Genomic DNA, 13,406 nt, shown 5'->3' on the forward strand with positions numbered 1-13,406 from the left:
CCCATTCCACATCTGGGCCAAACGACCGCGCTGATGCTGTCAGCAACCCCACCCACGTTCTAGACTTCTCCTGGCCTGCCACCCCCTCAGCAGATGCGCTAATGACCGAGATGAACCCGCTGCTACGGAGAACGTGACGATCTATGCTGACAACTGTGTGCCGTGGGAATGCAAGTCCCCGTGGGGTGTGAACTGGCCACGACCATCCCGTCAGGAAAAGACGCCCTCCACCAACACTCGAGCCCGTACCTTCTGTCGGTTCTCTGAAATCCATGTTGGATCCTCGGAGGGGAGGGCCATCTCTGAAGCGGCTGCCCATTGGGGGGCCTGTTCGCCGGTCACCTGGGCGACTACCTCCCCTGCCCCCTAGGAAGTCATCCCTGAAGCCTGAGGAAGGAGGAGGACACTGAATTACTCTTCCAGTGATCATCTCCAAGCTGCTGATCAAATAATGTTCTGGGAGTTGTTAGAGTTTAATCTAAATTCTTTAGCGTGTCCAGTATCTGGAGTCTCTCCAAAATACAGTGCATTAAAAATGGGTCCGAAGGGCAACGTGTGGAGTAATGGCAGCACTAACAGATTTTCCAAAGAAGAAGGAATTAGCATCTTAGGAGAGAAAACAAATCAAGCAAATCAAGAAAAGCCTCAGAGCAGGCTGAGTTCTATTTTCCAATGTAATCTATACAGCTAGTTTAAAAGACAAACCTGAAATTTACAACTATTTACAACTTAGAACACAAAATCACAAGAAAAAGACAAAAAGATGCTACAATTCTCACTGGTGGGTAGAAGGAAAGAGTATTTTCTCCGTGGTCTCAAGGGGCCTTTACTGGATTAAGTGAAAGCTAGACAGTAACCGTGTAACCTACTGAGGTTAAAATCTGGTAAAAAGAGTAGTTTGCGACTTATAACCCAGCACTTTGGGATGCTGAGGTGGGAGGTTCACTTGAGCCCAGGAGTTCAAGACCAGACTGGGCAACACAGGGAGACTCAGTCTCTACGAAAAATGTAAGTTAGCTGGGCATGGTGGTGGTGCATGCCTGGGGGTTCCAGCTACTCAGAAGGCTGAGGCAGGAGAATCGTTTGAACCCAGAAGGTGGAGGGTGCAGTGAGCTGAGATCACGCCATTACACCCCAGCCTGGGTGACGAAGTGAGACTGTCTCAGGGAAAAAAAAAAACATTGGCAAAAAGAAGTTAAACCATATTCAAACAAATGAGCAGCCAGGCGCGGTGGCTCGGGCCTGTAATCCCAGCACTTTGGGAGGCGGCAGGTGGATCATGAGGTCAGGAGATTGAGACCATACTGGCCAACATAATGAAACTTCGTCTTTACTAAAAATACAAAAATTGACTGGGTGTGGTGGGGGCACCTGTAATCCCAGCTACTCAGGAGGCCAAGGCACAAGAATCGTTTGAACCCAGGAGACGGAGGCTGCAGTGATCCAAAATCATGCCACTGCACTCTAGCCTGGCGACAGAGCGAGACTCCATCTCAACACCAACAACAACAGAGCCTGCTGCCGCTGGCTGCGCACTCAGGGGTGGCCACTGCTACTCTCTGCGAGGGTAGTGCCATGGCTCTGAGCTTTCAGGGAGGTCGTCTTTGAGAAGAACCTCTGAGCCTGCAGTATGCACTGTACCGTCATCCTCATTACCCACAGACCCCTATCTGCAAATCCATCCAGTCGCTAAAGTTCATGTATCGGCCCCAAGCTGCACACCAGCAGTTTCTGCAGTCAGGCCTGCACCTGCGCAGATGTGACGATCCCGGCTGAGGCTGAAAAAGACAAGGCTCTGCCTGTTTCCCTTCCTAACTGTCAAGTCTTCTCATGATGAGTGTCGTGTGTTTTGCCCTTCTGGGTTTTGCTGGTGGCATCGCTGTCTAAAGTGGCCCCAGGTGCGGTGGGAAGTGCTTCTGCTGCTGCTAAGTGCAGGCTGGCTGTGAGGTGCCTTACAGGCAAACCCGGCATGGGACGAGCTTTCAAACAGGCTGAAATGATGGCAGCACAGGCTACTACAGCTGGCCCTGAGTTCAATGTGAACGCATTAAGTGAACTGACCGAGGCGTATTTAGAACGAAGGTCACATAAAGCAATGTTAGGTGCGATCAGCTGACGAAATGCTATGGTGAGGCTCACAGGAGCAGCTCCACACTGGCTCATTCAGTGCTCCAGCCCCTCCATAGAGCCACCGCAGATGACCAGCGCCGACCGGGTAACTCGTGGGGAGGGCCAATTCCTATTATTTAAAGGTGGCAAGCGTTTTGGAAACCAGTCAAGTGATCTCGCAGCCGGTTCAGAGACTGAGTTAAATCACATCAATTTCAACAAAACAAGTAATGAAAACAAGTCTCAATCCATTGAGACCAACAGGAGCACTGCTGTAGGGGAATATACTGGGAGGCATATAGTCAAGTAGAAGGTCTTTACAAAGTCTTCTGGCCACCACATTACACAGTTCATTGAACAAGCCTAATCAGTACTCAAACACTGAACCTGACGTTCCCCCAAACTCAACTGTGAAGTGTACCTTTCCTTCCATGTGAGTACAAAGTAAACGGGCGCCTTCTATACAAGATGAAGTCATTTCCACCACCAAGGTCTAGCATGAGACATATGTGCTCACACCCACACTGGTGAAGCAGGGAAACACGACTGCTACTTGGGTGCCCAGGTGCCCGACGGAGCTCAGCAGAGAAAACGATCAGTGTGCACTAACACCAAGTGAGAGCCTTATTTCAAAACCTCCTAGGAAATAAGCAGTGGGGAAATTAGGAGTGAAAAGCGAGGTCTGGCATGAACAAGACTCTCTCATCAAATCTGTTGGTGGGTTCTGGGAAGCAAACTCTTCGTGAGAATCTTCAGAGTGTTCTTTTAACAGTTAGGGTAACACTGGCTATTTCTGACGGGGAGGCTTTTGCTTTCTTTGTGCTTTTCTGTTGCTCTACTTCGTTTTTTACAATGAGCATGTATCGTTAAAAAAAATAGCACCATCCTATTAAAAAGTAAAAAAGATCTATTCTTGCAAATAACATGTAACGCCTCAAATCAGCCATTACTGCATCAAGCGAGCCCACGTCGGGTTTCAGATGTCACCAAAACACTGCAGTTCCCACTGGAACTGGGGCGGCAAGGCCAGTGCTGTGTTCACTGTGTCTCTGCTTGAGCGCCAGTGGCCAGGCCAGGCCACGGGTAGGAAGACGTTAGTATCTGGGTGACTTCTGGCAGGAAAGGCCGTTCCCGAGCTGCCGGCCGGCTGAGACAGCTGCTGCGGGTTCGGTCAGAGACTAGCTTCTGCGTCAAGTGACAGACTGACTGGACCGAACCGCACTTTGATGAATAAGCTCATTTCTGACTGGCACAGGACTTTTCACAGCTACGTCAGTCAACAGATCATCAGTCTTCTGTTCAGCCAAAGCCGAGTTTTCAAAAATCTCAGACTCACAAGACGGCGCGCACCAGCCCCTCCTGCACTTACCTATTACTGTACCCCAGTTCTGTTTTGATCAGGGGAGGGTGCAGAGTATGAGTATATCCCAAGTTTGTTAAGAAAACCAATTTGTTTTTCTTTCCCCATCTTTCCACAGTACAACTGACGTTTTTATCATGTGAACATAAACAATCTTACACTTTTGTAATAAAAACCAGAAAGTAGAGATGAAAAAAATGCTGCCAACCCCCCTGCAGAGCGAGGCCTGGTGCAGGGCGTGAAGCTTTGCACTGTGACACCAGCTGGTCTGCCCAGGGTTGGCTAAGAAAGCTAACGGCGACGTGGGTCACGTCCACTCTCAAGGGATCGACCTCCAATCCTCCAAGAAAAAAAATAGGCCATCAGGACTACCTTTCACCATGTATGAGAGCCCAAACCTCTATCCTGTTTTCTGGAAGGAACAGTATACTTCTCTTGGTGCCATATACAAAACCACCAAGGAGTTCCCCAGGCTAGAGTCTGAGAAAAACTGCTGGGCGAGACCAAGGGCCCAGGCCCGGCGCATCTAAGGAACTGCAGGCGAACACAGGAGACCACGAAGGAGCATGGTCCCCTTGCCCACAGTGTGGAGCCTTCAAGGCCTGCCCCACAGACTCTAACAGAGGCTGGCTTGCTTCCTGGGCACCTTCCAGGAGACTTTGTTTGTTAAAGGAACAAAAGTAGTTCCACCAGGCGGGCTACTCACAAGAAACAGACAACAGCAGCAAGGCCCCTGGGAAAAGCTAGGTGGTGATACTGAGGTCATCCTGGGAATCCCACCCACCTCCAGACTCTCGGGAGCTACCCGTTCCTGAGGATGCACGAGAAAGATAAAGTTGAGGAAGTGTCATTACCTTGCTGCATGACCAAGGAAAAATGCATTTGGAAGACATACAACTCCTGTGATGGGAGAGTCAATGAAATCATTCTAAGTTTTTGCTTCCAAGAGAAAAGAAAAAACCAGGCTTGCAGAAGCGTCAGCGGTTCTTTCTAGGATTTTACGCAACCTTCCAAAAGCTCGCAAGAACCTATCACACCTATGAGATAATCGAGTTCCACTAGGAACACTCAAGAGTTGCGACTGGTAGGCATACTGCAAGTCTGTATGAAGCTCAGCTTTAGAAGAACCAATCACCTCTGTCATCTGGTCCACCTTTTCTGAATCCAAAGCCACCTTTATCTTGTTTTCTGCCTTCTGCAATGTCCACACGAAGTGACCGATCGCCCAACAGCTAATAATAAGGGGAAAAGAGTGTTAAGTATTGGCAAAGAAAAGAATCTCAGCTGCTATGGCAGAGAAACTGAGGGTACTTACGGCACCATCGTATGTCAAGGCTTCCTTAAGGGAATCCACTTCATCGAATTCTACATAGCAGAATCCTGGAAAAGACAAGACCACGATTTCCTTAAGTAATTCTGGGTTAAAGATGTGGGAGGATCCTGTTCCTACTATTCTCTACAGCACAACTACCACTCTGCTGTCTAGGTGACAGCAGGCTACGAGAGCCTGAAGGAGTACACTCTGCTTTCCGCAGACAGAGCTGACTGGCACCCCTCCCTCTCGACTATAATCAGTCAGAAAATGCTAACTGAACATGCACTGAAATAGCAGCTGCGTTTCTAGAAAGCTTTCTTCTTGAATGTTTTAACCATAATATTAAAACCTTCTCAGGCCATTGGCAGCTGTTTTGACTTCTGAATGACTACTTAATCTAAGTGAGGACTAGATTTCAAATTTGATATCCTAAAATGCTTTGAAGAAGAGGCTTGAAGTGCCTGATTAACTTACTACTCAGGTAGCTGATAGCAAATTTGCTTCACGAAGCTAAACATATACCTTCAGCCACCAGGGCGTGCTTCTCTGAATGTTAATGAAAAGACAGATGGCCTGGGTTCAAGTACGTGTCACTGACAACCCATGTCTCTGATGTCAGAGACCCTGCCCCTTCCTGGCTGCCTGGGGTCTAAATCTAGGTGGACGACTCCCCAGATGCTCCCCCTGCACTCGGCACCCCTCTCCCCAGCATCCTTGCCCTGTGCATTACTTCCTCATCGCACTTCATCTTTGAAGGCCTGAGTCCAAACTTGCCCTGTTCACTAACTGTGTGTAAAGCCAACTGCTCTGGCTGGAAGGATGTCCCCCCAGCTTTCTTCCCTAACTGGACTCAACTTTGGGAGTAATGGAGAACTCTACCCGACTTCACAGAGGCAGCAGGAGCCCCATTATGAACCTCATCCTCTAGAGCTGCGCAAGGTCTTCCATGAGCCAAACTCCAAAGCCTGCGGCGACTGACCCAGCCCAAAGACTAGGCTCACCCACGCGTTTCCACCCAAAGTTTAATTCCTAATGCCTGCTAGCAAGCAAACTGGTGAGCTTATTTCCACAAGTGTAACTGGCACGTCTGCTTTCACTGTTTGATTACATACTCCATGTGGCTTCAAATTCTGAAGTCGAAAAGATTAAGAATGCCACCGACACACAAAACCTCCCAGGTCGGCAAGGCCATCTCTACTGCTGGCACAGCTCCCCACCACAAGTCACTTCGTACCTGTCACAAATGTGCTTCTGGGTGGATCATGTGGACCAAACATCCCGGGACCCAGCATCACACACTTAAATACCAAGCACACTTCCTTCAGGAAGCCCTGCAGGCAGAATGCCGCGTGGATCCCTTCCTCTTCCTCTCTGCTCCCATGCCCTACAGACACACCCGCCTCTGAAATCTCAGCCAGCCCTCCCAAGCACACTCTCCAAATTTACCAACACAAACTGGTAACACTGGCTGCCTGCACTACCAAGAAAAATCTATCCGGCATTCCAGGTGAAATGGGCCTAAGAGTTCTCAGCTCTGCTCCTCTCTTCTGGGGAACTCCATCACTGGCAGAGACAGGAGTGTGGTAGAGGTCAGGCCCACGAACCCGGGAAAATGCCACATATTTCACAAACTACATTGTGTACAAAACATTTTCCCCTAAGTGAACTGAAGACCTGAGTGGAAGAGCTACATTTCTTTCGGCTACTTAGACCAGGCAAATGTTTAAAACACTTTCCTAATTAAGGCTCTGGTTCACCGATCTGTTTTTATTTAGAACCTGTTCCCACCCCACCCCCACCCTTTACAGTCATATACAATAAGAAGCCCCCAAACTCACCTTTAAATTTATCTGTGTCTTTGTCCCTGACTAGCCGCACACTCCTTATGCTGAGATCCTTAAAGATTGCATCTATGTCACCCTGAACCGTATTAAAAGGTAGATTTCCTACGTATGCTGTGTAGGGGGGCTCTGTAGGCAACTCCTTCTGGCTACGGGAACCATGGCCACCAGCACTGCCGCGGGACCTAGAAGGGGAGAGAGACAGACTCAAGTGTGCCCAGAGTAAACAAGCAAACCAAGTCAAGTCGTCTTCCGCTGAGCCGCCTGGCCAGAGCCCCGTGAGGCACTCTGCTTGAAGGCACCATGAGACTTACAAACAATAGCCTGAGAAAGAACAAAAAAAGAAAAAGAAAAAATCTGTAAGATGAACTCTCTCTGTCACCCAGGCTCAACCGCAGTGGTGTGATCTCAGCTCACTGCAACCTCTGTCTCCCAGATTCAAGAGATTCTCCTGGCTCAGCCTCCTGAGTAACTGAGATTATAGGCATGCTCCACCACACCTGGCTACTTTTTCTATTTTTACTAGAGAGGAGGTTTCACCATATTGGCCTAACTGGTCTCAAACTCCTGACCTCAGGTGACCTGGCTGCCTTGGCCTCCCAAAGTGCTGGAGCGTGAGCCACCATGCTCAGCCCAAACATAACATACCTTCCTAAGACAACTGCTTCTCTCCCATTCACTCAGAATCTGCTATCTGCAGTATTTACACCCGAAAACCTAAGCAAATACCCTCCTTCACAAACCGTGGTGCTAAGAAATATAGAAATGGACTGTCTAGAAGCAATGCTGGACTCGGAGGAAGGATTACTGAAGCTGCTTCACACATTCACACATAATGAAGTGATTTCTCCGTACTGCCCGACTATGGGCCTAAGAATGTCCTAATACATGGTTCACACCTGTAATCCCAGCACTTTGGGAGGCTGAGGCAGGTGGATCACTTGAGGTCAGGAGTTCAAAACCAGCCTGTCCAACATGGAAAAACCCCGTCTCTATTTAAAATACAAAATTAGCCCGGCATGGTGATGCATGCCTGTAATCCCAGCTACTCGGAGGCTGAGGTAGAATAGCTTGAACCTGGGAGGCAGAGATTGTAGTGAGCCAAGATCATGCCACTGCACTCCAGCCTGGGCAACAAGAGCAAAAACTCCATCTCAAAAAAAAAAAAAAAAAACCAAAAAACAGAATGTCCTAATACAAATTTTCGATGTTACACAGCAAGTACGCATGTACATAACACTCTCGTGCAATACTTCACAGGGTCCTGAAACGTGTGGTGTGCATTACCAATCCATTCAAACCTCGAAGTCACTTCCTCAGTTATAGCAAGCTAAGTTTACTTTACATGGGTATCTGTTTAAATCCAGCCTGTCACTTACTAGCATACGACCTTGAGAAGTTATTCAACTTCTCTAAGCTTTATTTTATTTGTAAAACTGAGTTAATCCTAACATAGTACTTTGGGAGGCCAGGGTGGGTGAATCACTGAGGTCAGGAGTTTGAGATCAGCCTAACATGGAGAAACCCCATCTCTACTAAAAATACAAAATTAGCTGGGCATAGTGGTGTGCACCTGTAATCCCAGCTACTTGGGAGGCTGAAGCAGGAGAATCGCACCACTGCACTCCAGCCTGGGCAACAGGAGGGAAACTCCATCAGGAAGGAAGAAGGAAGAAGGAAGGAAGAAGGAAGGAAGGAGGGAGGGAGGGAGGGAGGGAGGGAGGGAGGGAAGGAAGGTAGGTTTAACTATAGTATAGATGGATTATATCAAAATGATACTGCCATGAGAATGTCCCAGGAGAGACTTAAAGTCGTTAGCAGTGAAGTGCCAAGACAGCCAACATTTGTTGTCAAGCAGGTCACCGTAAAAGGCATCCGGCAAACGGCACAACAGTCACTCTGCATCCACCAGCTCCATCCAACTCTACCATTATTTCAACCTTATTGTAGACTTGAACATTTTCAAAATAAAACGTTTGGAAAACTCAGGAGGAAAAAAAAATTAAGGGAGTGATGTGTTTTTGAAACAGACATTTAACCCATTTCCTGTCTGCTCCAAAAATACTGTGCTGGCAGCCAGCTGTTTTTTCCTAAACGGGAAATGCGTTTAAATAAATGAGATCCTTCACAACAATCAAAGACCTGCTCAACGTCACCCTCCTTGCAGGGGAAATATTAATACCCATCTTAGAGAGCAACCTGGTCTTTCATCCATATACTGCTAGAAATATCATAATGGAAACTCCACTTCCTCCAGAAGATAAATTCCAAGTGTCTCAAAGAGCGAACAAGTCTTACTCACCAAAGCATTTTTATGAAGATGGGTTGACCAAGCTGTAGTGATTCTTTGATGGTAAAAAAATTTTAAGTTTCATAATTCAGAAATCTGATACTTTCCAATAGGAGGTTCCACGTTCTAAGACCACCAGAAAATAGGATTACAAGAGAACTGCATTCTACTTGCCCACTTCTCCCACCTTTCCAGATCTAGTAAATGCAACTTATTTTGCATTTCAATAACCTTTGCCAGTGGCACTCTATTGTTGCTATCTCCAAGACCATAAACCCTAAAATATTTTCAATAATTTTTTTTTTTTTGAGACGGAGTTTCACTGTTGTTACCCAGACTGGAGTGCAATGACACGATCTCGGCTCACCGCAACCTCCGCCTTCTGGGTTCAAGCAATTCTCCTGCCTCAGCCTCCCAAGTAGCTGGGATTACAGGCATGCACCACCATGCCAAGCTAATTTTTTTATTTTTAGTAGAGACGGGGTTTCACCTTGTTGACCAGGACGGTCTAGATCTCTTGACCTCGTGATCCACCCGCCTCGGTCTCCCAAAGTGCTGGGATTATAGGCGTGAGCCACCGCGCCCCGCCTGTAATCCCAGCACTTTGGGAGGCTGTGATGGGTAGATCACCTGAAATATGTGGTGTGCATTACCAATCCAAAGTGACATTCAAAACTCGATGTCACTTCCTCAGTTATAGCAAGCTAAGTTTACTTTGCATGGGTATCTGTTTAAATCCAGCCTGTCACTTACTAGCATATGACCTTGAGAAGTTATTCAACTTCTCTAAGCTTTATTTTATTTGTAAAACTGAGTTAATCCTAACATAGTACTTTGGGAGGCCAGGGTGGGTGACAAACCTGGCCAAAGTGGCAAATCCCTGTCTCTACCAAAAATACAAACAATTATCTGGGTGTGGTGGTGCACGCCAGTAATCCCAGCTACTCAGGATGCTATTGCAGAATTGCTTGAACCCAGGAGGTGGAGGTTGCATTAGCCAGGATTGCGCCTGTACTCCAGCCTGGTGACAGAACAACACTCCGTCTCAAAATACAAACAGCAAAAGAAGAGATACAGTATAAGGCTGGGCACTGGTGGCTCATGCCTGTAATCCCAACAGTTTGGGAGGCGGAGGCAGGAGGATCCCTTAAGGCCAGGAGTTTGAGACCAGCCTGGGCAACACAGTAAGACCCCATCTCCATAAAAAAGTATAAAAAAATTGGCTGGACGTGGTGGCTTATGCCTGTAATTGCAGTACTTTGGCAGGCCAAGGCAGGTGGATCACGAGGTCAAGAGATCAAGACAATCCTGGCCAACATGGTGAAATGCCACCTCTACTAAAAATAGAAAAATTAGCTGGGCATGGTGGCGCACACCTGTAGTCCCAGCTACTGGGGAGGCTGAGGCAGAAGAATAGCTTGAACCCAGGAGGCAGAGGTTGCAGTGAGCCGAGATCACGCCACTGCACTCCAGCCTGGCAACAGAGAAAGACTCCATCTCAAAATAAATAAAAAAAAAATAAACTCTCTCTCTCTCGGCTGTGTGTGGTGGCCCACACTTATATTCCCAGCTACCTGGGAGGCTAAGGTGGGAAGATCACCTGAGCCCAGGAGGTTGATGCTGCTGTGAGCCTGGGTGACAGAGGAAGACTCTCTCCAACTGAAGAAAAAAAAAAAAGAAAAAAGGCCAGGCGCAGTGGCCCACGCCTGTAATCCCAGCACTTTGGGAGGTCGAGGTGGGGAGGGTGGGGAGATCACTTGAGGCCAGAAGTTCAAGACCAGCCTAGCCAACGTGGTGAAACTGTCTCTACCAAAAACACAAAAATTAGCCAGGTGTGGTGGCATACACTTGTATTCCCAGCTACTTTGGAGGCTGAGGTGGGAGGATCGGTTGAACCTGGGAGGTGGAGGTTGCAGCAAGCTGAGATTGTGCCACTCACTGCACTCCAGCCCAGGCTATAGAGCAAGACTCCATCTCAAATGAGGAAAAAAAAAAAAAAAAAAAAAGATACAGTATAAACACGTGGAAAACCATAAAAATGGAGGGTGAATGTTTAAAAAAAACTTTAAATTCATTCCTCAACATTAAACATGTAGTGATGCTTATAAAAGCTTCCCTTGTGGAAGTAGCTCACAACCGTGCAGGGCATATAAAACGTGTATGTATGCAGCATGCGTGTGTGTATACATGTGTAACATATACATAAAAACTAAGTTAACCAGGTATCATTTTTTTAAAAACTTAAGGTAGGGGTGAGGATGAGGAGAGATGATAAACTCACCTGCTGAGCAAGGAGAATGAAGGTGCCGGGCTTGCAAAATGTGCTCAAACGTACAGAGCAGAACAACGCGGAACTGAGACCAGGCCAGACTTACCCCTGACTGGGCACAGGAAGCCCAGCTGAATGCCAGAAGACGATGGGGCACTACTAAAAATGCACTAGGATGGCAAGGTGGCTCCGGCTTTGGAGAAGACAGAAAAATCTGGTTTGGGGCAAACCATGTTTGAAAAGTGATCACATACTAAACGGCAGGCAGCACCTAACGGCTGATGACATCATCCTGGAGCAAAGATCCACCAAAGGCCACCAACTGTTCAACTCACTGGTGCCCCACAGCCCCAGCAGTGGCTTAATACTCTAGACTTTTCAATAATCAACCAAACAGTTGTAATATCCCCATACCCTACCAGCCGTTGTCCCTTTCACAGGACCTAAGCACTTGTTACCTTGTCACCCCATGTAATGAATGCTAGGGGGCAGCACAGCTGGGCCATGTGACTTTACTCAAGCTAGCACTGATGAAGTGTCCACTGTGTGACAGTCACTTGAGACACAAGGGTGACTAAGACAAACCCCAGAGTATATATCACATAGGATAACACAAATCTGTTACCCACCAATTAATCTACAAAATCAAATATCAGAAACTGAGCCAAAATGTCTGACACCTTTCTTTCACTAGATTCGAGTTTGGAAGAGGGGACTGCTATTTAAGCAAATAAACCGTGTTAGGCTGGGCGCGGTGGCTCACGCCTGTAATCTCAGCACTTTGGGAGGCCGAGGCAGGTGGATCACAAGGTCAGGAGTTTGCGACTAGCGTGGGCATATGGTAAAACCCTGCCTCTACTAAAAATACAAAAATTAGCCAGGCATGGTGGTGCGCACCTGTAGTCCCAGCTACTTGGAAGGCTAAGGCAGAAGAACTGCTTGAACCCAGGAGGCAGAGGTCGCAGTGAGCCGAGATTGTGCCACTGCACTCCAACCTGGGCGAAAGAGTGAGACTCCGTCTCAAAATAAATAAATAAAAACAAATAAGCTGTGTTTTATGAAATTCGGTACATTCCTACATAGGTCAGTAACACATGAGAGAAGATTCACCTGACAACCTTAGCCAGCTTGATGTAGGACCTCTGCCCAATTGCCTCTGTACCTACGTTTTCTTGTCTATTATTTTACATTTCAAATCCTAATTCTATAAAGTTTAAAACTGATCGTAAAAATATTTCATAAGTACCAAGTGGTATATAAAAGTTTAACAACCGTTCTAAAATGTTCCTGGGTAGAGCAAACAGGCTTGAGGCTATACTGGGCCAGCAGGAGTGCATGTAAAACAGGAAACAGATCAGCAGAGCGTGCCAATCCAGAACCGACTCCTAAGTCAAGCTCTGTGCTGCAAACTCCCTGCCACTACTGAGCACTGATCCTTTCTCCTGCCGTTCAGGACAGTCTATGGATTATGAAGATTCAAGTAGTAAATTACAGCCTCAGTGACTTAGAAAACCCCACTTTCAGCTCCAAGTGTGACTAATACCCTTCACAGGCAAGTCACTTTTCCTCACTCAAATCAACCATGTATCTGCATGTCTATGAAGGGAGGAGCAGAGTGTATAGAAGACACAAACCTAAGACCCAGTTTCTGCCCTCAAGGGAAGGATTTGGAAAGGATAAATAGCATCACAAGCAAAGGGCTGCAGAAACTCCAGGAGACAGCAACGAGAAGTCTCTCCGGGTGGAGCAGTTGGGAGCAGGGTATACCCCGCAACACAGAGCAATACAAGTGGGACTCCACTTCCAGACAGCAGATGGGGCCAATACTGAACCCTTAGGATGATGAACCAGAAAAGATCTGTAGGTGGCAAAGGAGACTAAGAGAGGGTAACTATAAACAGAAACCAACCTGGGCCTGGGCGTATATGGTTCACGCCTATAATCCCAGCACTTTGGGAGGTAGAGGCAGATAGGTCAAGAGGACAAAAGATGGAGACCATCCTGGCCAACATGGTGAAACCCCATCTCTTCTAAAAATACAAGAATTAGCTGGGCATGCTGGACCACACCTGTAGTCCCAGCTACTTGGGAGGCTGAGGCAGGAGAATCGCTTGAACCCGGGAGGCAGAGGGTGCAGTGAGCAGAGATTAGGTACTTAAATGTTTTTCCAACTGTTTTGGTACTGACAAAAAAACACCCAGTACATTATCACCTAATACACA

The 13,406-nt window shown here is 47.3% G+C and overlaps 1 protein-coding gene across 1 annotated transcript in view; it reads right to left on the bottom strand.

Annotated features, from left to right (window-relative positions):
- EIF4H (eukaryotic translation initiation factor 4H) overlaps nucleotides 1-13,406 on the bottom strand; it is a 28,308-nt gene that overhangs the window by 1,913 nt on the left and 12,989 nt on the right. The window contains exons 2-5 of the mRNA XM_002763517.7: nucleotides 6,623-6,810; nucleotides 4,785-4,849; nucleotides 4,605-4,701; nucleotides 250-387 (exon numbers count right to left, since the gene is read on the bottom strand). Coding sequence (XP_002763563.1) covers nucleotides 250-387; nucleotides 4,605-4,701; nucleotides 4,785-4,849; nucleotides 6,623-6,810 — 488 coding nt within the window. The remainder of the gene's footprint in view (nucleotides 1-249; nucleotides 388-4,604; nucleotides 4,702-4,784; nucleotides 4,850-6,622; nucleotides 6,811-13,406) is intronic.

Source organism: Callithrix jacchus, chromosome 2 (genome assembly GCF_049354715.1).
Source record: "Callithrix jacchus isolate 240 chromosome 2, calJac240_pri, whole genome shotgun sequence".
Lineage (NCBI taxonomy): Eukaryota > Metazoa > Chordata > Mammalia > Primates > Cebidae > Callithrix > Callithrix jacchus.